This window comes from Oratosquilla oratoria, chromosome 14 (assembly GCF_046742065.1).
Source record: "Oratosquilla oratoria isolate Oo_2021 chromosome 14, ASM4674206v1, whole genome shotgun sequence".
NCBI classification, from domain to species: domain Eukaryota; kingdom Metazoa; phylum Arthropoda; class Malacostraca; order Stomatopoda; family Squillidae; genus Oratosquilla; species Oratosquilla oratoria.
The window spans coordinates 31,972,948-31,995,714 of NC_134790.1; the positions used below are offsets into that span (position 1 = coordinate 31,972,948).

A 22,767-nucleotide genomic window follows, 5' to 3' on the forward strand; every position below is an offset into this window, starting at 1 on the left:
TGGGAGGAAAATATTTAACAGTCTTATAAGACTGAGTAAGGGAAGTGCCCTTCTCAGTTTTCTTTAGAGTAACTCCATTGGTCTTGAAAGAAGAATGATAGAAAACAAGTGAATCTCCATGATATTCCTCTAAGCAATTATATTATAAGAATCCACTCCAAGGTCAGAGTCTGATTTTTATCCTTAAAGGCCTCTCCTTGGATTTCATTAGAGGGCATTTCAGGAATCCCCCTTATCATTCTCTTTAAGTAGAAAGGCTTCTCACTAGGAGGGATATATTGAGCCCCAGTCCCGTATGGAATGTAACCATCAGCAAGTTTGATAACCTTGCATGATGGGCTACCATACAAGGGGGCACTTTCAATTGAAAAGTTTGAGAAGTTTTGAAGAATGTCGTTACCAATGATCCCTAAAACGTTCAGTTGGTCTCCCTTCACTTTTGGGAAACTTGGCGAAACAAAAAATTGGTGATTATTCATACTAAGTAGTACAGAAGATAAGGAAGGAATTTGTAAGGACAAGTTAATCCTTCAATGGCAAAGAACAAACTAAACAAATTCATCCCTGAAGGGAGTTTTAAGTTAGCAGTGTAGTTAAAACCTCTTTTATTCATTAGAGGTAAACCAAAGGAAGAAACTAACTTGTCCATAGGAGGGCTTAAACAAGGTCCAACTTTGTCCTCTACAAATTCCTTATTAATGATAGAAAACTGGGCTCCAGTGTCCAACAAAAAGAGACATTGGGCAGTTATCTTTCCTCTGCTAATAGGGAGACTAAAGGAACAATGGAATCTGTTGAATTATGAAAATTAAACACTTTCCCTTCAGAAAGTGGTGTCTTATAAGCCATAGGACACATGGCTCCATGATGCTCGGGTTTCTTGCAAACAAAACATTTGTAAGGCAGAGCAGCCCTTAACCCAGGGCATACCAAAGAACCATGTCCATGATTTAGGCATCTATTGCACAGTCCTAACTGAGCTGCTCTAGCTTTCCTTTGCTCAAGGGATTTATATGAAGTACACTTCGAACTAGCATGGTTGGAAGTGGGGCAAAATTTACATCTACTAATAGACTTCTTAATGGGATTAGAATTGGCCTTAAAGGAGCCATCAACTCCCTTACTGGAATCAACTGTTTTGTTTCAATGAAATTTCCTTGAAAGCAAGGGAGCTGGTAGTAAGGCTTCGTTTAGGTTTGACACCAAGATCATCTGATCCCATTTTAAGTCTAACCAAAACTGACTGGTAAACTTCCTTGAGTTGGTTAAAATTGGGGTAATTAAAATTAATCACCCGAGAATTCAATTAGAAAAAATTTAGGCAATTTAATTAAAATTAATTTACTTATCAAGAGGAGGCCCTCGCTTCCTGGCCTAGTGAAATCTACCCCAATTCCCTTAAGGTCTTGTAGCTTGGAATCTACAGACCTAATGTAACTTTCAAGGTCTCTCAAGAGTGAGACCTCTGGTGCATTAATAATGGAAATCAACACCTTATCAAGAATTTCTTCCTTGTTGAAATATAACTCATCAAGAAGAAGGAAAGCAGTCAAAACTTGAATCATCCACTGGTAAATTCTCTATTAAATGGAAAGCCTCCCCTCTGAGGTATCCCTTCAAATAAATTAACTTCTGACTATTAGTCAGATTGGGGATACTAGCTAAGTCATTCAGAAAACCCTTTTTAAAGTTTAAATAAGCAAAAGGATTGCTGGAATTGTTCTTAAAATGTTGAAGAACAATAGGAGGAAGAGGAAGTTTTACAGAATTATCAGTGGACTAGTTTAGTTTTTCACCTATTTGAGATTCAAAAACTCCCCTTAACTCATGTATCCGTTCCTTATAAGGAGACAATTCGAGAAGAACGGACAGGCGGTAAGCTCTGGATTTCTCCATATCCTCGTCCTTTTCTTCTTCGGGGAGCAATTCAATAATTTCCTAGTCCAAATCTTGTATTTTTTAGAGGAAATTCTAATCTGAATTAACATATCGTCAAAGACGGAAATAGATAAAGAATCAGATTTAGCATTGAGTGCTTTGAAGTCCTTAGAGATAAGCCCCCTTTTATGAGCTCTCTGTCTTCGGAGTTTTTGCAAAACTTCCGAATCGGACGTCTTATCGTGGCTAGCCATAACGACGCCAACCCAACAATTCGTCACAAATACACGAGCAAAATAGTCGTGCCGAAAACCGTCTTATGGACTAAGCACAACGAAGATAGAAATTAAGTAAAAATCATTTTGATTTAAATACTAGCTTAAATTGGATAAAGGTAATAAATCAAAGAAACCACGACAAAATAACAATAGAGGCCACCAAGAATAGAGAACTATTCGGAAATTTCCGAATGCTCACGAGAAAAACAAGGTACCAAAGCCGGCAAATTTCCCGAAAGTTAACAAGGTCCTCAAACGAGGAAATTAATAAAACCGAACTTCGTACCCACACACTATCGTAACCTTTATAAAAAACGCTTACATAGCGGCTTACGACACAAAGGAGTAATATGTTAAGTCGAAATCAACTACTAAAGTTAAATTTAAATATTTACGTAAATTTTCAAATTCCGAGAATTCCGAAATAAAAAAACTAAATCCGAGAATTCAGATTAGTTAGAGAAGAACTTTTAGGTATAAGACTGATCTGAATTCTCGATTAGTTAGAGAAGAACTTTAATATTATGTTGTAATTAATTGACCACAAAAGCGAACGTTAGAGAACTTACCTGGTTGAGTTCTCTAACTAATCGTCGGAACTGAATTGTATTCTTGAGGCTTCGATGTAATAGTAGAAAATCTCTTGCCGAGGTTTGATTGTCGTTCTGGTACCAGAGTTGAAGCTTGTCTGGCGTTCAGTTGAAACTTAGTCTCGTTCGGCTGGAATTCTTACAGGCCTTCAAGACGGCTTTGAGGCCACGGGACAACTGATACTTCAAGTAAGTTCTCAAGTTCCCGATTTGTTAATCAAAATTACAACATAGGCTTAAAAAAAAATAAAGAGGGAGGGGAGTTTAATAATATATTAATTAAAATTACGATAGTGTGGTACGAAGTTACAGGAAATGTTCCCGATACGAAATTTTAACAAACTTTCGGGAAATTGCCGTAGCTCAAGTAAACAATGCCATTCCCGTAACAACAATTACCACAATATCAATTGGGCCAGGGGTTTAGGTTTTAAGGATGATTATCTCTAAATTGACAGTAGTTGCCATGGCAACATGATAGGTGTTAATAGTAATAGTATAAAAGGAATGTTTTGCATTGTTTGTGACATACTCAGATGATTTGTTGATCCATAAAACCTTCACATGCCAAGCTGTATGTCAATTGGGCCAGGGGTTGGGATTATACTGATGATCATCTCTAAATTGTTACCATGAAAAGGCAATTTGGTAAGATGGAGATGTTCCACATTGTTTTTGACATGCTCGGGTAATTTATTGACCCGTAAAACCTTTGTATACCAAATTTTAATAAAATTGGACCAGTGGTCTAGAGTTTATGTGTATTCCTTTACCAAAATCTTTACAAATTACCACCCTTAATTCTAACCTTTTGTTATGGTAAAGTCTAGCCAAAAATTCGGGATAAAAAACAATTATAAAAATTGTATCTCCCTTATTTTTTAAGCTATTTCAAAAATCGAAAACGTATCTTGTTTCTTCCATATGCAATAAGAATTTATGGGTTAATCTTTTTTTTTGTGCCCATACCTAATATATATATATATATATATATATATATATATATATATATATATATATATATATATATATATATATATATATATTGCAGTAATTCACAAGGCACATGTGAAAATAATATGCAGAAAATTTAAAAGACAACACACATTACATGATAAACACATATTATACACATTACATGACAAATACACATTACATGGTAAATTAAAAGCCAGTCCCAAAATCGGCAAGGGCCGCTGGGACCCAAAAAAAAAAAAAAAAAAAAAAAAAAAAAAATGTAACTGTATTCCTTGATAATGTCTTAAATAGACTAAAACGTTCGGAATAAGCTTCTTATTTCCCAGTGGTTTTTTCTGCATATAATATATATATATATATATATATATATATATATATATATATATATATATATATATATATATATATATGCAGCTACCCTTCAGATGCTCGAACCATCTGTTTGCCCAATACACTTTGCAATACTAGTGGCCTTTTATCTCAGAAAATAAAGCTAGAAAAATCCATGGTGCATGTGTGCTTTCATTCCACCATGCAAAACTTAAGTGTCTTGATCAGTCCCTAATCATGTTAACACTAACATGGGATCCGAGGACCTTGGAACATTATCGGTCTGGAAACGTGGGGTCCTGTGAACCTTCGGATCATAGATAACCACAAGACCTCCTAAGATACTGGGGACTCCTAAGAACCTCAAACCAGGGACCCTGGAAGTCCTTGGGTAGTTTCCTGATCATTTGGAACCTACAACCTACCTGGTATGACTTTTTCCAATGACTGGTTGATCCAGAATCATATACAGTACAGAAGATTACTAACACATTTAGTCATTCTCCCCACACATCTTCTAAGACTCCTGGTTCAATGGGAAGACTGGACGGAGAAACTCTTTTAACTTATTGGTAAGTTTATTGATTCTACTGATTCACTCTACTGACTTGTGAACCCCCACTGGGCAAAACCAATAAATTCTGTTTTATTAACACACGCAGATGGTAGCACCATCATGTGTCCAACAGGGAAATTCCAGTCAACGTCATAAACCAAAGGAGGCCAACCATTAGCACATGTGCCAAATGTGGCATGCCAACAACTTTTCTCTAGCATGCAAAGCCCAGGTTCACTTAAGAAAATAATGAAATAGATTAGACACCAACCTTTTTTTGTTGGATTTTGTACCTCAATTCAACAGAATAGGATTTCATCAATTATATGTATATATATATATATATATATATATATATATATATATATATATATATATATATATATATATATATATATATATATATATATATATATATAATTTACAAAAACTGCATCTTTGAAGTCCTGCACTAGTTTTGTCCTATCAAATTGTTCATATTTCTTAAATTATAAAACCATCAATTAGCAAAATCCACATTCAGCTACATGGGAGTTCAAACTACTAAATAAGCTACAAATGTTACACAACAAATGGATCTAATTATCTGAAGTGATCATCTTATTTTCATTGACTGCATTAGAAATATCACATACAAAAATGCTGCCTGGCTTACCACATTTACTATAAATGTATGTTAAAAATATGTGAAATTAAGAATTATTGTCTACTTTTTTGCTGATTTTAAACCTTGAGTCTTTTGTTTGTGTGACTTTATATGACAGCTAGAATTGTACAAAGGCAAAAACGACCTTACAGCAAAAATTACTTTACTTAGAAACCTGTAGGATCCTTGGAACTGTGATACCTTAAGACCCTGGGATGATGATGCCCTGGCAACCTGCAATCCTGACATTCTGTAACCTTTGGACCCGTAGAATCTTGTTATCTCTAGAAATCTGGATTCCCAAGATCCTATAGCCCCGCGACTCCAGGTCTTCAAACCTGTGACCTCAAACTGCTGTCACATACAAGTTATGGAACTGGCCAACAAACCCTTTGTCAAGTCCTCATAAAAATAATGAAATAAAGAGACCAACTTTATTCCACTTTCTCAACCACAGCCCTATTAATGAAACTTCGTAAGTTCTCTTGGCTTATGCTTCAGCATGGGTGTTTTCCATCATATCCCAGTGAAAAGTTAAAAAGGAAAAAAAAAAAAAAAAAAAGAGTCCTCGGTTTGACAATTTCAGCTTCCACTGTTTCAAGATTACAATGCTGGTTGTGCTTGTCCCCACCCTTTGCTTTTTTTTTTTTTTTTTTTTTTTTTTTAATATAATATAAATTCTGTATCTAGTTCGTGAGGTCAATGGACAATAAACGGAAGGTTTTGCGCCATTTTGGATTAATAATTATTATTTGCTTTTTCATTTGTGTTGTTTTTAGGAACTTCTTTGCCCCTCATTATGGTTCCCAAGCATAAGACAGAATCTTCTAATGGTAGTGCACCAAAGGAAAGGAAACCAATCACCATGGTAATTACTTACTCAGGTTGGTTCCTACACCAAAAATTGGTTTACAATGTGATGTAGAAACGGAACACCATCATAACTCAAAGACCTTCTGCATTCAGAAATTGAGTACCCACCTTTAGGCATCCATCATTCTTTGAAATCATTAGAATATCTCTTTCCCATCAAGATCTTTCCCACCATAATTCCTCACATTTTCTTTGATTGATTTATGGAATTTTTGGCTCGAAGGCCAAGCGCCGGAGCCGGTAGGCCATTCAGCGCTCACATTTTCTTTGGCTTTTCTACCCTTCAAGGATTTGGCACACATCACACAGACCATTTATACAGCATGAGAATGGCAGACTTGCTACTTACACTTGAAACAAGTGACAACATTCTTCCAGTCAAAACACTTACCAAGGCCTCCTGGTTATTCTCTCTTGTTACACCTCTACTTTAATTTGGCCGTGCTTTTGAAAAGCCACATATCAACTGACATTATCTGACAAGAATCTCTTTCACACTTATCCTCTCATTCCCCTGACAAACATCTACATAGATGGATGAGTACATGGTTCACTGGTAGTATTTATGGCCAAGAATCTTGGGTGATCCATCTCATTTCTTTATGAATTGAGATGGAAACCAGCAGAGAAAGGCAAGTCTGGGAACACCACATTACTCAGAATTGAAGTAGCAGGCATTAGCTGTGGCACAGTGATAATTTTGTTACATTGGTAACTGATTATTCCCTTCATTGACATGGGAGAAGCAATCATCAATGTGTCATCATATTAGACTGATTCTGGGTATAAGAACTTTATTACTTCACTGTCAGACACCAGAGTAAAGGTGAAGCAGGGTAGCCTTGTATTTGAGAGGTCTGTTTCTCCCTCCTTGTTTTAGTTACTTCATTATACTAAGGATATGGGTCATCATCACTGTGTCACCATAGTAGACTGGTTCTGTGTACAAGGAGAAGCCTCATCATTTTCTTGATAGGGAAATGTCACAGTGAGGCAGGGATGCAGCAGAGGAACTTAGTTACATTTGGGAGAGCTCCTGTTCCTCCCTTGTTTTTAATGTAGTTATATTATTGTTATTTGCAGTGCAGTTTGGGTAACCTTATTTGGGGAGGTTCCTTACCCAAGTGAAGGTTGACAAGGCAAAATTTTTAGTACTTTTTCAAATCCCCTTCCCCATACAAGGTGAGCACTAGGGACCTGTGAATCCTAAGACTGCTATTCAGTCATGCTGGCTGCTGGCATGCCCCCCAAGCCTCAGCACAAGGCAACCGCTGGACCAGTACTGCCTACCATTTGGGCTGTGATGGTGGGTGGGATGGGTGTTATTCCATCTCCTCCCTCTCACTGCCACACATCATTGCTAGTGGACTTATGTTAGTAATGAAAAAAAAGGCAGTAAGAGTTTTGATAGTGACTGAATATCCTATCAATCTCAGTCACTATCTCAGATTTATCAACTACCATGCGCTCATTGTAAGGAGGTGGTGAAGTATCATTTACCCTTCCTTAAGGTAAGAAGGTCTGGAGGAAGGCCTAACACCCCCTCCACTAATGAAGGTGGAGAGGTAGCAGTTGGCTCAAGAGGGCCTAGCCCTCTGATGGCAGATACTCCTCAAGTCCTATGATCTAAATTCATAACTCACATTATCAAAAACAAAACATGAATTTCTAGTTTCATCTCTCATACTGCAAAGTTTTCAGGTTTAGGTTTAATCAACAAAGCACCATGGCAGTTTATTTTTTTCTAAATGTCTTTATGATATGGGTCTGTCCCAGTCTCAGTTTAGAGTAGCTATTTATCTATATACCAAGGGCCTCTTTCCCCTTACATAGGAGGTAGCAAGTCAAGGCCCCCACCCACTCCTAGCATAGGCCTTATGGTCTCTTGCAGTCTCCTTCATTCTTATCTCCCAGTAGCTACACTCTAAATTTAACCTATTAGTAGTGTCATTGAAAGAGTCACATTGATAGGAAGAACCTTCCTGGAATAGCCAACTGTGAAGGAACTGACTCCTGTAATAAACATACAGTGTGAAGTGAAAACTACTCACAAGGAGGTACTTGTTTTTTCTGTTAAAATCATACCCCATTTAGTCAATCTGACTTCTGAAACAATTTACTGCTCCATTTGTTATCAAGGATATAAAAGAAATTAAATATTTTGAATGCTTTGTTATTAAGGTTGTAAAAGAAATACCTTTTGGCATTCATTAGACTGCTCACACTGTATTTGCAAAAAAGGCCCAGCTGTGCCTACCATCGCAGTTCCAAGATCATGTAATGAAATTCTTTTCATTATTTTAGCTGATGCAACAAGTCACTGGTCATAACTGGGAAGAAATATGGATACAAATCAAATAGTATGTAGTCTAAACATTAGTCATTCCTATATACACACAACCTAGCAATATAGACACTAAATACCCTGCAGAATATCTCATAGAATATAGAGCAATTCAGTTTTGCCAAATACAGTTCAAACATCATAAATGAAACACACAACCATTAGTTACACTTACTTAAAAACATTCTGCAATAAAAAGGTATATAAACATTTTATCTGATATGCACTTAAATGTATAGGGCAGTGAACATGCACTTTATCATTCAAACATTGTATTATTACATCATATATACAGCATGGAATACAAGTGATTACACTTTGAAACACAATGTATATATACAACAGTACACTGTATGCCATGTAATTCATGCAGACTCACTCAAATTGCTTTAGCTTCTAAAGTAACGAAACTTCTTCTGAGCAACAACGCAGCTAAACAAGTTGTTACAAACCTAATAAGTATAATTAAATAGATTCATAATCAAATAAATAATACTAAAATAAATAAATAAAAATAATAAAATGTTAAAAAATAATAACAGCAATAAAAGTAATCATGATAATATTGAATAATAGTAATAATATATAATAACAATAATAATAATAAATAATCATAAATTATGAAAAATTATAAATAGCAACAATAATTAACAATGTTAATAAGGATTAAAATATAATAAATTGTGATAGTATCATGTAAAATCATAATACAGTAATAGAAGTAATAATAATAATAATAATATAATAATGATAACTAATAATATCAAAATGATAATAATAGTAATACCATTTCAGCATTCATAAACCTTAAACATTTATTATCAAACTGCTAATCCCATTCATGCCCAGACCTTACTATGCAGTAAAGGAAAATTAAGATAATTCCATTTCCTTCAATGTCATTTATTGTAGAAATCCCCAAGTACATTATCATTATGATAAAATGAATTCTTATGATGTATAATCTGTAAAGTTCTAAAAACCATAACAAATTAAAATAACCCAAAGGAAGCAACATACAAAACAGTGGAAGCAGTACTCTTGGCAAGACCATATATAATTGTTTGTGTGCAAAAAAGAAGCAATCAAATAAATACTTACAGGCTCTCAGTACAACATTAATCAATAATTATAAAATAAAAATAGTTTTCTAGGGTAAAAGCACTCTTCCACAACTTTACAAATAAGCTTGATGGTTGAAAGAGTGCCCATTGAAAGAATTAAAGAAAAGTAAAAGAAAAATGATGATGAAAAAGAAGAAAAGGAAAGGGAAGGAGAACAAGCAAGAGAGAAGAGAGATGGTGATGGTTGAGCAAAGAAGAAAAAGAGAAAGAAAAGAAAAGAGAGAAGGAAAAAGTGTGTCACAGAGGGGGAGGTACCAGTATGAAGAGAAGAAACTGGGAGGGAGGGAAGAAGAGAGAAAAAAACAATAAAAAAAGAGAGGAAAGGGGAAAAGAGAGGGCTGCAAGAAGTAGAAGGGAGAGATAAGATTGAAGGGAATAATTTGGAAAGGAGAATGAGAAAAATCACGATGGGAAAAATATAAAGAAAGGAGGAAGAGTGAAAGACTGATGAAAAGTGGGAAAAGAAAGGCTGAGGAAGATGATAGATAGATGGAGCGAGAGAAAGAGAAGATGGGAAAGGAGGGGTGGGAAAAAGGTTCAGGAGAGAAGAGAGTAGAAGCAGGAACCAGGGAAAGGGAAAGAGTGTAGAATGGAGAGATGGGGGACAAAGAAGAGGGAAGTTGAGGGAATAGGAAAAAGCGAGTAGTAAAATTCAAAGAGGAAGCAAGGAAATGAGGAGAGTGAAAGAGAGAGAGAAAGGAAGGGAATGGAATGGAGAAAAGGGAAAGGAGACTGTAGGAATGGCAACTAACAGAGACAATGACAGACATAGAGAGAGATGAGAGAAGCTTGATGAGGACACACAAGATAAAGATAGCAGTTAGAAAAAAACATAACAGGAGAAGGATTAATAAAAAAAAATCTTGCAAATAAATGGAAAACAAATATAATTACAATGGATATGGATAGGTGTTTAGGTGGTCAGACTGGTACAGGAACCATGATAGGACAGGAGAGAGATACAATGGACACAAACAAAAGGAGACTCGATGCAGGTGCTACCAACAAATGACAAGGCAAAACTACATCAATGGAAGCTTTGGCAGAATAAGTGACCTTCCATCACCAAACACAACAGAGTGAGATTTGATGAGGTCAAGATTTTTCATTGCAATAATTCAGCTGCTAATACATACAGGAACACTTGAACCTAAATTCACAGTGATTTGGACATCACTCCTCATAGGACAATAATGTATTAAGTATTTGTTTGGCAAGTACATTGGTAACTGAATTTGCAATCAATCATTGTCAGGAAGGGAAAATAGACTTTTTATGAAATAGTCACCAGCTAAAAAATATCCCTCATCAATCTTCCATTTATGTCTAATTGCAAATTCCTTAAAATGATATGTTTGTTTGTTTGTAACACGAGAGTAAAGCATGAAGGTTGCTCATGACCCATAAAGCACATCAGTTAAGCACGAAGCAAGGAAGGTCTTGCTCTGCCATCACAACCACTGACACAGCTAAAATGAAGACTGAGGACATTGGCCATGGAAAAGAAAATGACATGGTTTGATAAGGAATGGTGGAAGATGTGTTAGGTGTTGGGGGTAATGTGGTAGAGATATGAGAGCTGTGATACTTTGGCCAAATGGATGGAATTCTGAATGAAAATTAAAAGCAAATCAATAGTATAAAGCAAAAGATAGGTTGATAAATTGATAAATCACAATGAAATGAACGTGGGACAAATGGGCAACAGGTAGGTGAAAGAAGAATCTCACTGTTCAAAAGCAAATATGTATTTGTGTTATTTCCTTTTGAACATTTGGCTTTTTCCCCTTCAGCTTCAGTCCTGAAACAGTGGTTCCTACTGAATCAAAAGGCAGGAATAAACAAGAGGATTTCATGTGGTGTGATGAAGGAAGTAAGGAGGGAAGCTAGGCAGGGAAGGAGGAAGTGTTTAGTAAAGGGAAGGAGGTACAAGTTGAGATGGAAGATACTTGGACAAATTGGGCCAAAGACTGCCAATGTGACAGGCCACCAGCTACTTCCATACTGCCCTCGCACAGCTTCACACTCAATGTGTTGGTTGTGACAATTCTTGTTTTCTACCACAGTACAGGGAAAAGGAAAAAATGCGGTCCCTCATTAACCAAACAAAATTACCACAAACGCATTCATCAAATGCAGTGTCTTTAAACATAAATTAATAAACATCTGAAGTGTAAATCATATAAAAAGATATTCATCAAGTTACAAAGAGGTGCAAGCCATGAGCTGAATATTGTATAACACCATTGCCTGGACTGACCCTTCCAATCCAATATCGCTTCCCTCATTCAAATGTGGGCCAATGTAACAGTGCATCCACCCGAGGATGCCAGCTGCAAGACTGGTGCTAGGGGGGTGGAGTGTGCATCCTACCTACACCTGTGGAATGTGTCCCGGGCCAATCCTTCCTGCTGCTGCACCCATCCCCACATGCCCATCTCAATTCATCCCTCCACTATAGCATCCATAAATATTGAATCTCTTGGCAACAACAAGACCCAAGGTGGAGGGAGGAGCTGACATGATGCAATGGGAGACACCACACGAGCTTCTGAAGTTCGGAGAACCACTTCCTGTTAAATAAATCCATTCATCTGCTGCACTGGAGGTGCTAAGGGCATGGCCTTAGTTGCATATGGAAGTTGTAAATACAGATCCATGTTCTAATGCCAATACAGCTATGGTAATGCAATACAAGTACACATGTAGCACTGTAATGTATGTTCCATAAGCTGAGGCAACCATCACATTACACATGGTACTCCAATATATCACATAAGAGTACAGCTGCAGTTGTACCACATTGGTGCAGACCTAAGGGACCCTGTCCTAACAAAGAGCACAGTTGAAGGATTCAGTAGCAGCCAGGCGGACCCCAATGTATGATAAATAACACCCAACCTCCCAATACTTACCACATAGGATAAAGTCTCTAAATAATAAAAAATACAAATCCTGTATTGTCCATAGCAATAGATACGAGGCATTCAGTCATGGCCTTCATAGTGCCAGGGCTACACCGTAAGACACTGTGGCTCTCCGTCGTGGCGACAGAGCTGCACGACTCCCTGCACCCAACTAAAGGCTCAACCTTTCTTGTCGCCAGGATTAGAGGGGTCCTATTTAACTTGCTAGGAGAGAAGGAATCATTATGCTTAGCCATGCTGACTACTGTCACCATCAGCTTTCTTACCATACCACCTGCTGCCATTGTCAGCACTCTCGTCACGCTGACTTGCATCATCACGGGCATTCTTTACAGCACAGCAGGGTACTGCCAGGCTGTCTGATGAGATAGCTGTCCACACAGTGGGACATATCGTTACAAGGATACGAGGATCTACACCTTCGGGTACAAAGGGTTGGTGGGTTCTAAGGTGAACCGATGGAAGAAAATAAGGAGGTAGAAGGTACTCAGCAGCATGACCACTCGTAGCCTAGTTATCATTATGACCATCAACTATACACACGGACTTTATTCAACAATGAGGAAATATTTGATCCAATCCAAAATGACAAAAGTCTACAACTACAAGCAGTAGGACCGGCACAGTACTGGTACAGTACCGGCTGACCTGGAGGCTGGCTGCCCTTGAAGCAAGTGGCGTATACCAGTGCCTGCCTAGTAGCATGAGCAACATTGCACCATTCAGGCCTAAAAGAAACAAGTAATACCACCACTTCCTCAAATTGGAACCACAATAATTATGTTGCATATTTGAAATAATTTGAAAAATTTTGTGCAAAAGAAATATTTTTCACAGCTTAACAAAAACTTATTATTTTTCCTTTTGGAAGTAGAAGCAAAACTCTTTAAGCAGCAGACACATTTATGCAAAGCCATCAACAAAACCAGCAGAAAATGACAGCTTCCTTTGTGCAGTGGTGATGATCAGAGCAACACCACAGCTATTCAGTCTTGCAGTTCCAAGCATTAACATGACATGACATAACATAACTCTTGAGTCCTCCATTTCCATGCCTTAATATGACTTTCTCCAGGTAAATTGCTGCTTCTAGTGAGAATCCAGTAAGAGACTGAGGCCAACAACTACAGGCCCTGGACACTACTTCGTTTGGGGCCACATGCTCACTACCTTGATGGCTACAGTACTCAAGATTGTCACCACACTCACAGTTGAGAGAAATAGTTATCATCATTATCATCAAGCATACAGGTGTCACTTATCGGGTAATATAAAGTGAAATATCATAAAAACCATTGTGTTAATACAAAAGTCATTCTTCATACACAACGTTCATGTTCTTTATTGTCCACTAGTGAAAGTTCCTTGGCACCATATATTATATCTTTTGTTTAAAAATAAGTCTTGGGTATTTCCCAAAGCAAAAGTTGAGCTTCACCTTTCCAAAATGCAACACTGACCACCATCTTACATATGTACATACACACACAGCTGCATGTATGTTTGAATATATTTGTATGCATTTTGTTGCAGTAATTCCTCAAATATACACCACTGCGCTGTGTATCAACAACCATGGGTTCATAACACAACAACCAGAGCCAACATCAATTACAAGCTGTTGACACATGGAATGAATTTGTAGGAGTTGGTCCAAGCCTTGCTGTATGCCGACTTGGTCCTGTGTGCGGAGGAGAAGCCCCTGACAGGGTCCTTCCTTGGCTTGATGTCAGCTGCATGGGTCATGACCACTCACAGCATGACCTTCAATGAACAGTGGATAATACAACAGCTGAAGCTGCCATGCATTGGCACAGCTGCACATAGGTGGGTCCACCAGTACACTGATCAATGCAGCTGCATTATGATAAATCTAGCAGTCATCTGATAGATTTAGCTGCCTGCCTGCTGAATATCGAAGCTGCAATTTGGCTACAGATGTTTCTAAACCCAAGAGTCCCCAGCCTGTCCATCAGCAGAGTCCAGGACCACTGCAGCACTATGGTTATTGTTATTGGTTGTGTTGTTGTTGTTGTAGTGCTGTACTGCAGGTGAGGGGCTTCCATATCCTGGGGCTCCCCAGTCGTCAGCACGCATTCCTGTGTCGTAGATTGGACCATCATACTGTCTGTTACGCTTCTTGTCTCGGTTCACTTGGGCGTAGACCGGTTCACCTGGCTTACCCTATGAAATATATAAAAAGAATATGTTAGTAAACTATAAACAATACCACGTTAAATATCTAATCAGATTAACCTTTTCAATATTTCATTACCTTTGGAAGTGATCTAAATATATAAATTCCACTCTTATGTTTCATATAGGTGTATTTTCACAAAATAATGGCTTAAGTGGATAATGGCATCAAAAGAATGAACAAAATCCACTGTTCAAAAGAATCAACAAAATCCATTGGTCAAAAGAAATAACAAAATCCATTATCTTCAGCAGGAAATCAAATTAACATATGCATAAGCTATAGTCATTAGATAAAGAAATCAGCTGAATACATTTAAACCACAAAAAATAACCAAGTAATTGTAAAACTAAATCAGAGAGATAGAGAGAGAAGGAAAAAAAAAAAAACAGCACAACACTGTGGTGAAGCCATTTTGTATAGTGTCTGTCACCAAAATTTGAAAGAAAAACCTGAACATGGTTGGGAAACAAGGTGCAAATACTAACTAGCCAACAAAAAGTACAGGAGATGGTACGTGTTACGGTTAGTGGGAAGAACCAAACATAAAGAAGCAAACAAAGAAAATATATCCCCAAGCCACTATTCATTACATCAACCAACCAACCAGCCATCGATGCAGGGCGCAGTTAATGCTGTGGTACGCCAACACCCTAGAGAAAGGAGAGAGAAAATCCAACATGTCAGCAAATATTCCTAACTCCTTCTGCCCAAGGACTTTCCACATCCTACTGCAGCTAAATTGGGACTGCCTGGATTGCAAATACAAATGGTATTGCACAAGCTCAAATACTCTAAAAATCATTACAATAGGTTCAGTACTTAAATAGAAATGCCTACTTATACTTGATATGTCAGATATCTTTGTATGTAACACAATGTTACCTATGAATATATAGAGAACTCTTTATTTATGCTTTAACTACTTCCTCACAAATCTTATGTACGAGTACAACTTTACTCAAACTGTACCTCCATAATCACTAGTTGTGATCATGCAGAATAAATACTAAAATTAACACATAAACATAGTGCTATGCTGCAATTGTGTTATTACTACAGATATATAGTGACAAGAAACAAGTAAGCTTGAAATGTACTAGCTCTAAAAATAAATTATACCGCCAGATCAAAGCCTTAACCAGCTCTTGACCCAAGCTGAATAAGAAGTCTTGTTGGTTGTGTGTAAAGATTGGTGTTACATCTGAATTGAATACATTCAACTCTAAATTGTGCCTTTAAAAAAATCACATACAATGAACAATCTCAAGAACTGGCAAGTCCTTTGATGGGGGACTTTCTTTCTACATTATAATACATTACAGCCTAACAGCGTAAGAAAACCATAACATCAAAATATCCCAAATGTCACACTAAACGGCAACTATCTCACTCTTTTATCACTAAAACCATTTACCTCCTAAACCACCACATTCTTGAGTTTCAAATTGAAAACCCACACAGCCCCATGGGAGCAATGGTCCTTAGGTCCTCCCACAGATCTCATACATACATACATATACCAAGGGCTTCTTCCCCCTTACAAGGGAGGTAGTAATACTCAAAAGGCATAAACCCACTCCCTCCCATTTCATCCCCACATACTCCACACTCACTCACCACCCCTCCCACTTTTTTTTTTTTTTTTTTTTTGGGGGGGGGGAAAGCTCCTTCCAAATGACAGGTCATCCCTACATCCCACCCTCTACTCTGGGTCAGAAGCAATGCAGCAAGACACAGCACATCCACACCATGGCCACTTCATTTAGTCGGCAACCCGCCTCTCCATCCCCCCCCATGCAGAAAAAGAGAAGAAAGGGACAGATCTCACAGGGAAAACACACTGGACTGACGTCTGTGTTGTGTCATGTATAGCATATTCACCTAACTCCAATATACAGTACAGGAAAAGAGCTACACTTGTGGGATCCTGTCTCCCTTTCTTTGTCTGCCAAACTAAGATTTAAATTCATTCATGGGTAGAGTAAACTGTCTTCTTTTTGTTTATTCCATGAACTGATACATCTGAATGGAAAACTGTTTCTTATCATCCTTCAGTTATGTAGTCTGGTTTACTCCCCACCACCTCATCTACTCAAAAAATATACAGAGCAGACTAGAAAAAATCCATTCAGGCCATGTCATTCCCTCACCCATTTCAATGGAGACAGGTTGTAAATAACTGAGGAGGAGGGGTCACCCTGTGATGATGCAGTGAAGGACAGGGATGACCTTTTATTTACAAAGAACTCAGCCAACCCCCTTATAATGGGCAAAGGCCCTTTGGTACATGCACACATATGTACAACACAGTCCTTTTCAATTTATTCTCATGACCTCATGATGCTCTTCCATCCCAAACCAAGAGATCAAATGTCATTTTTATCAACTACTTTCAATGACCAACCATGATCATGAAATCTTTCATTTAATTATACCCAGCATGTACAATACTTCTAGTATCTCTCCATATTATTTGTTTGCTAGGCAGGGGATCGATTTGGCTGCTGCTCTTTCTATGTTCTCAATCATATTTATCTCTTACATTTTGTGCAAAGATCACAACACAGCTGTATCCAGGCTCTCATATATGCAGATGACCTAATATAGCCCTATGTCACAACTACATACCATCACCCAAAAACACACAATCTTACCTCGATAAGCTAGAACTATGCTTGAACAGTATGACTGCATCCCCTTAGAATTCCCAAGAGAAGTGAGAACCATACTAGCAAGACTGCATTTGGGTCACCATCCAGCACTAAAACTGTATCAACACAGAATGATCCTGGCCACAGATGCAAACATCACATCCATGGAGGGAATGCCAAGCACTTAGTCTTGTGCTGCCCTGTCAGATCCATGACCAATCATACAATATCTCTTCTTGGAGTGACTTATGGGCCAATCCAGTGGCTGTTACTGATTACCTGAGAGCTGTGGATCTCCTGCAAGATATGTGGGGCAACAGCAAATTATTTACTTGCTTCCTTTACTCTATAGCTCACCTCCATCTCTACTCTATTCCCTGCCACATGCAACCCCAGTTATTTAAACCTCTCCACTTCCTAGTCTCAAGTTTCAAATTCGCCTCCAACACACAACCATCACCCCTTGTACATCTTATTTCCCAACATTTAGTTTAAACCCCTCCCAAACACCATCATCAAATACTTCAGTCTATCCTCAGCCTCAGCAACAACAAATTGCTCACCTACTTCCCTTTATCTTCACTCACCAACACCACTACCCTGCCTAAAGTATTAGCATTTACCTCCCTCACAACCCCATCCATATATGTGGTGACCTACTGTGGTAACATTAAATGACCCTAGCCTAGCCCTACTTTCACCTTAAACCCCTCTCTTCATTCACCAACCCTCACACAAGCTCTAATATTCCTGTAAAACATTTTTGACATCCCTCAACAGCCTTCCCCCTATCCTATACATCTGCAAAACATTCAATATCACCTCACTGTCAACCTTGGCATATGCCTTCTCTAAATCCATGAAAGTCCAAAAGACATCCTTACCCTTTGCCTGAAGCTATGTTTGTCTTACTAGAAAAAATTATATACAAACCTTCTTCCTTTCCTAAACACCTTTCTTCCTCAATTGCTCCCTCTGTTCCCCTCCTAATACTCTCAACATCCTACCATACACTTTATCAACAACACTTTATAGACTCATTCTTCTAAAAATACTGTATTCATAATTGTTCTCTTTTCCTTTGTATAGTAGGTCATCACCCGGCACCAATACAGTATCAATACAGAACTGGCCTGGCAATTCCAAATGCCCCAGATGCAGCCAACATACAGAAGACAATGAACCCCTCATTCTATACTGCCCTACTCTCACTCAACACAAAATCCCCAAGTGATCTGCAAGCCAAACTGGTAGCTGTGGCCAGCTACCTGGGGGCCACAGGTTTCCTGCACGAGACCTGGAGCAATGAATTGATTGACACATTGACCACAATTTTTTAATAATTTTTTTCTTATCATGCAAGTTGTAATTATGAACACAAGTCCAAAAGCATGTTCTGTTCTCACTAGGCTATACTTAATGACTATACACTGTTAGTGACACTTCAATGAAAAAAAAAAAAAAAACACTAAAACAACAAACAAGAACTCATCTTTTATAACCATTAAAACATTCACCTATACGTCAACAATCAATATTAGTGACTGCAATAAGTAATGGCAAGAGTAGGACCTAATTCTTATACAAATTCAATTGATTTCATAAAAGGACTTCATATATTCTTCAACAAATTAAAGTGCTGTAAACCATTAACTTTAAAATGACACTAAAGCTGCTATTATGAGGTGCACATCTAAATTATCACTAAGAATTTTTTTAATACATTAACTATATATGGTCTGAGACCTTTGCACCAATTCTCTATTTACGTGCATCACAAACTCTCATAACAAGATACAAAATTTTTTTGCTATACAGAATGATAAAGAATATGATAATAACATATGCCAAAAAAAATATACAACAAAATCTTCATTTCATACCATATTTACATTCGATTTCAACACCTTAAACATGACAAGCAACAACTATTATTACCAAAAAGCATCAGTGATTCCACTTGAGACGAAGTTCTGCATTCATTACTTTAACTGCATTGTCAATGTCTTACCTTTTTAATAAAAACTACTGTGCAATGTGCTGGTGTTGTACATGAGACAAATTTCTTCCATACCTTCCATCTCCCTGAAATCTGATCTGTACCAATACAGTGCTACCCTCTAAGACTCCCATTAAGTTACCACTCCATGCATATTCATGCAGTACACCATTATCAGTAGCTAAATAAAAACTATAAAGAGCAATTCATTTCATGCAATGTGTGTGAGCATACATTAAGAGATAGTATTTGATAAAATAAGTGTTATATTCTTAAACAATGCATTTATTAAACATGCAGTGGGTTGAAGTACAGTGTTAAGCAATGTTGATACAGGGCATGCACCTCTTCTGTATGATTGCTGTGGATATTCAGGTTGAGCTTTGGCAAGGGAATGAATCCAAACTGCTACGACTGGATATGGTCAAAATTAAAGGTCTCCCACTAAAATCTAATCAAAAGTACTTGGAAAAATGTAATTAGTTTCCTGTTCAGTTTTCAGTAAGTGTTTTGAAAATTGATAAAACATAGGCCAGATTGGACTCAATTTCTCACCTAAGTTTGCAATCTAGTAGAACTACTGTGCTAATACAAGCAAATGATTTCCACAGCAACCAAGAACCAATGAGAGGTGTACTTACTGGAGGAGAAGGATAAAGTCTTACCGCACCAGGAGGTGGAGCTACAACACCTCCGTCACCACTATATCCTCCCATTTCTGCCATATGGATCTCTTCACCCTACCAAAATAAAAAAACAATGTCCAACATCAATAAAAGAATAACATAAGTACAAATAACAAGTATGCTTAAGTGTTGCACACGGAAATTTCAATGTTGTTGTGAGCCATAACTCTTTCACAGCTGGGCCCAACTACCACAGATGGTTTACCCCCACTGATTCAACATTTGGTGACCCCCACCCCCTTCATTCACTCAAAATTAATTATGAGGCAGATGAGAACACTCCTTCAGACTGCATCATTCCTTTATCCATTTAATCCTATCTTTTGCACTCTCTCTTTGGTGTCTGACAAATATTTCATGTACATCCAAAAACCCCTTCACCTGATCCATTCATCTCTTTTTTGTTCTTCTTCTCAACCTCACTCCATCTATTTGTGCTTTCCACACTATCTTTGTCGTCTTTCCTCATTCAATCTTCTTATATGCCCAAACCACCTCATCACACAATTCTACCCTACCTCACAGCTCTCTTCCACAGTAGGATCCCCCGAGCAGATGGTTTACCCCTAACACTTCATTGTATGACAACCCCCACCCTGTCCACTCCAAATAATTTATGAAGTAAACGAGACCATCCCTTCAGGCAATGTTATCCTTTCATATCTTTTGCACTCTTCCTTCCCTACTCTACAGATGTTCTTCATGCATCCAAAGTCCCCTTTACCATATCCACCCACTTCATTCTTGGGTTCTTCTCAAGTTCACACTACCCAGTTTTGTATTCCAAATTCTTGTTGCTATTCTTTTCTCACTCATCTTTTCCATACCCCCAAACCATCTCCATACCCTTTTATTCACATGATCTGACTGCTCTCTTTCTATCCCCATTCTCTGCCTTACTCTATCCATTCTTGTAACACCTATCATATTTTCCAAACACTTTATGTTGAACACATTCTATCTTCCATTCTATAGAATGTGTTTAAGATAAACAGAAAATGGAATGTGTTTGAGATGAAGTGTTTGAGAAATATGGTTGGTGTTACAAGAATGGATAGAGTAAGGCCTTACTCTATCCATTCTTGTCACCTACCATATTTCTCAAACACTTTGTCTTAAACACATTCACTTCTCCTTAAAACTCTTTATTTCCTCCAGCTTTCCTTCATGCTTGCATCCAACCTGCCATCATCACTCCTTGTACATCTCATCACTTTATTTTTGCCCATGTTTACTATAAACTTCCTCCTCTTACTCTTACACACTCCTACAAACTCAACTGCTTCAATTTCTCCCCAGAATATGCAACAATTGCAGTGTCATCCACAAACAACAATTGAATCACCTCCCACATTCCTCCATCCTCACCCATCAATTCTTTATAGTTTATATTAATCTTGGACAAGTCTTCACAGTAAGTGATTGTATATCACAACAATGATTGGACAATGTATACTAAAACATATAACCAATACTTTATAAGGGAAAACCAGGACAATGGATTGACAGATATTTAAGATACAAGGTAACTGACACTAAACACGTGACAATTCAAGGCACTGCTGAACTTCTCCTAGTCTCCCCAATTTATTAATCATTATTGAATGTGATTATTTTTATCTACAAGTCTTTATTCAAAGAAGGCTACACCAATAGATTTCAGTCATTGGGAGCAATGAAGGATACCTACATGTGGTGGTCCTGCAAGATGGGCAGTGGAGCTGCCCACTTTCAAAACCCACCTACCTCCTAACCACCATCAAATGGTGCAGCCCTGAGAGATTGACACTCAATCTCCAGTCTGGGCCAAAGACCTCTCTCTATCAAGTTCAATTGTATTTCTTATAACTTTTCATACATGGAAAGTTAACAATCAGCAACTTCTCCCCTCTTCCTTCTACTTTCAGTCGGTGACATAGAAACTGTCCCACACCAGTACAACACAGACAACAGTCCAAAGTTTCTTTGCAGAGAGATCTGTGGAAGGGCTCAACCAGATGCTGTTGGGCTGCAGGTTTTCCGTTCAGTGAAACTTTAGGAAACAGTTATGATTATTACTTCTGTATTACTTGGCTACCTCCTTGTTAGGGGGAAAAAGCCTTTGGTATATGTATGTATTTCTGTTGTTTATGCCGAGCACAGAAACAGCCAATGTACATTTAATTTCAGCTGGCTGGTGCCTAGTAATTTCAATTTATATGAAAATGAGATAATACAAATAAACAAATAAATCATACATATACCAAGGGCTTTTACCCCCTTACAAGGGAGGTGGCCAAAGTCAAAGGCATAAATCCACTCCCACCCACTTCATCCCCATATAATCCACTCCCATTCACCATCCCTCCCTCCCTCTTTTCTTGGCTTCTCTTGGATGACAGGTCATCCATGCATCTCGCCCACTGTCCTGGGTCAGAAGTAATGCATCAAGACACAGTACATCCACAGCAAGGCCACTTCATTTAATCGGTGACCCACCCCCTCCATCCCCTCATGCCGAAAAAGAGAAGATGGGGAGAAATCCCTTCAGGCTGCATTAAAATATCATTCACACATACTCCCTCACCCCCTCATCCCCTACCCACAACCTTTCATGCATCACAGCATCATCAATACACAACCATTCTTCACTCACCCTTATCTTCTGTCTTCTCCCTTCCTTCCTCAACAGACATCCACCTCTTCCCATTGCTCCTTTTACCCCATC

General features: G+C 38.0%; 1 protein-coding gene across 24 annotated transcripts in view; it reads right to left on the bottom strand.

Moving 5' to 3' along the window:
- Window positions 1–8,286: 8,286 nt before the first annotated feature.
- p120ctn (adherens junction protein p120) overlaps window positions 8,287–22,767 on the bottom strand; it is a 751,624-nt gene continuing 737,143 nt past the window's right edge. For 11 of the 24 annotated variants that reach the window (XM_076197956.1, XM_076197957.1, XM_076197958.1 and 8 more), the window contains 2 exons: window positions 20,016–20,114; window positions 8,287–14,708 (listed from right to left, as the gene is read on the bottom strand). In XM_076197956.1, the coding sequence (XP_076054071.1) occupies window positions 14,469–14,708; window positions 20,016–20,114 (339 nt within the window). In that variant the 3' untranslated portion in view covers window positions 8,287–14,468. Of the gene's footprint in view, window positions 14,709–15,314; window positions 15,375–20,015; window positions 20,115–22,767 lie in introns of all 24 variants that reach the window. The other 13 variants (XM_076197953.1, XM_076197948.1, XM_076197951.1 and 10 more) reach the window with 13 other exon arrangements.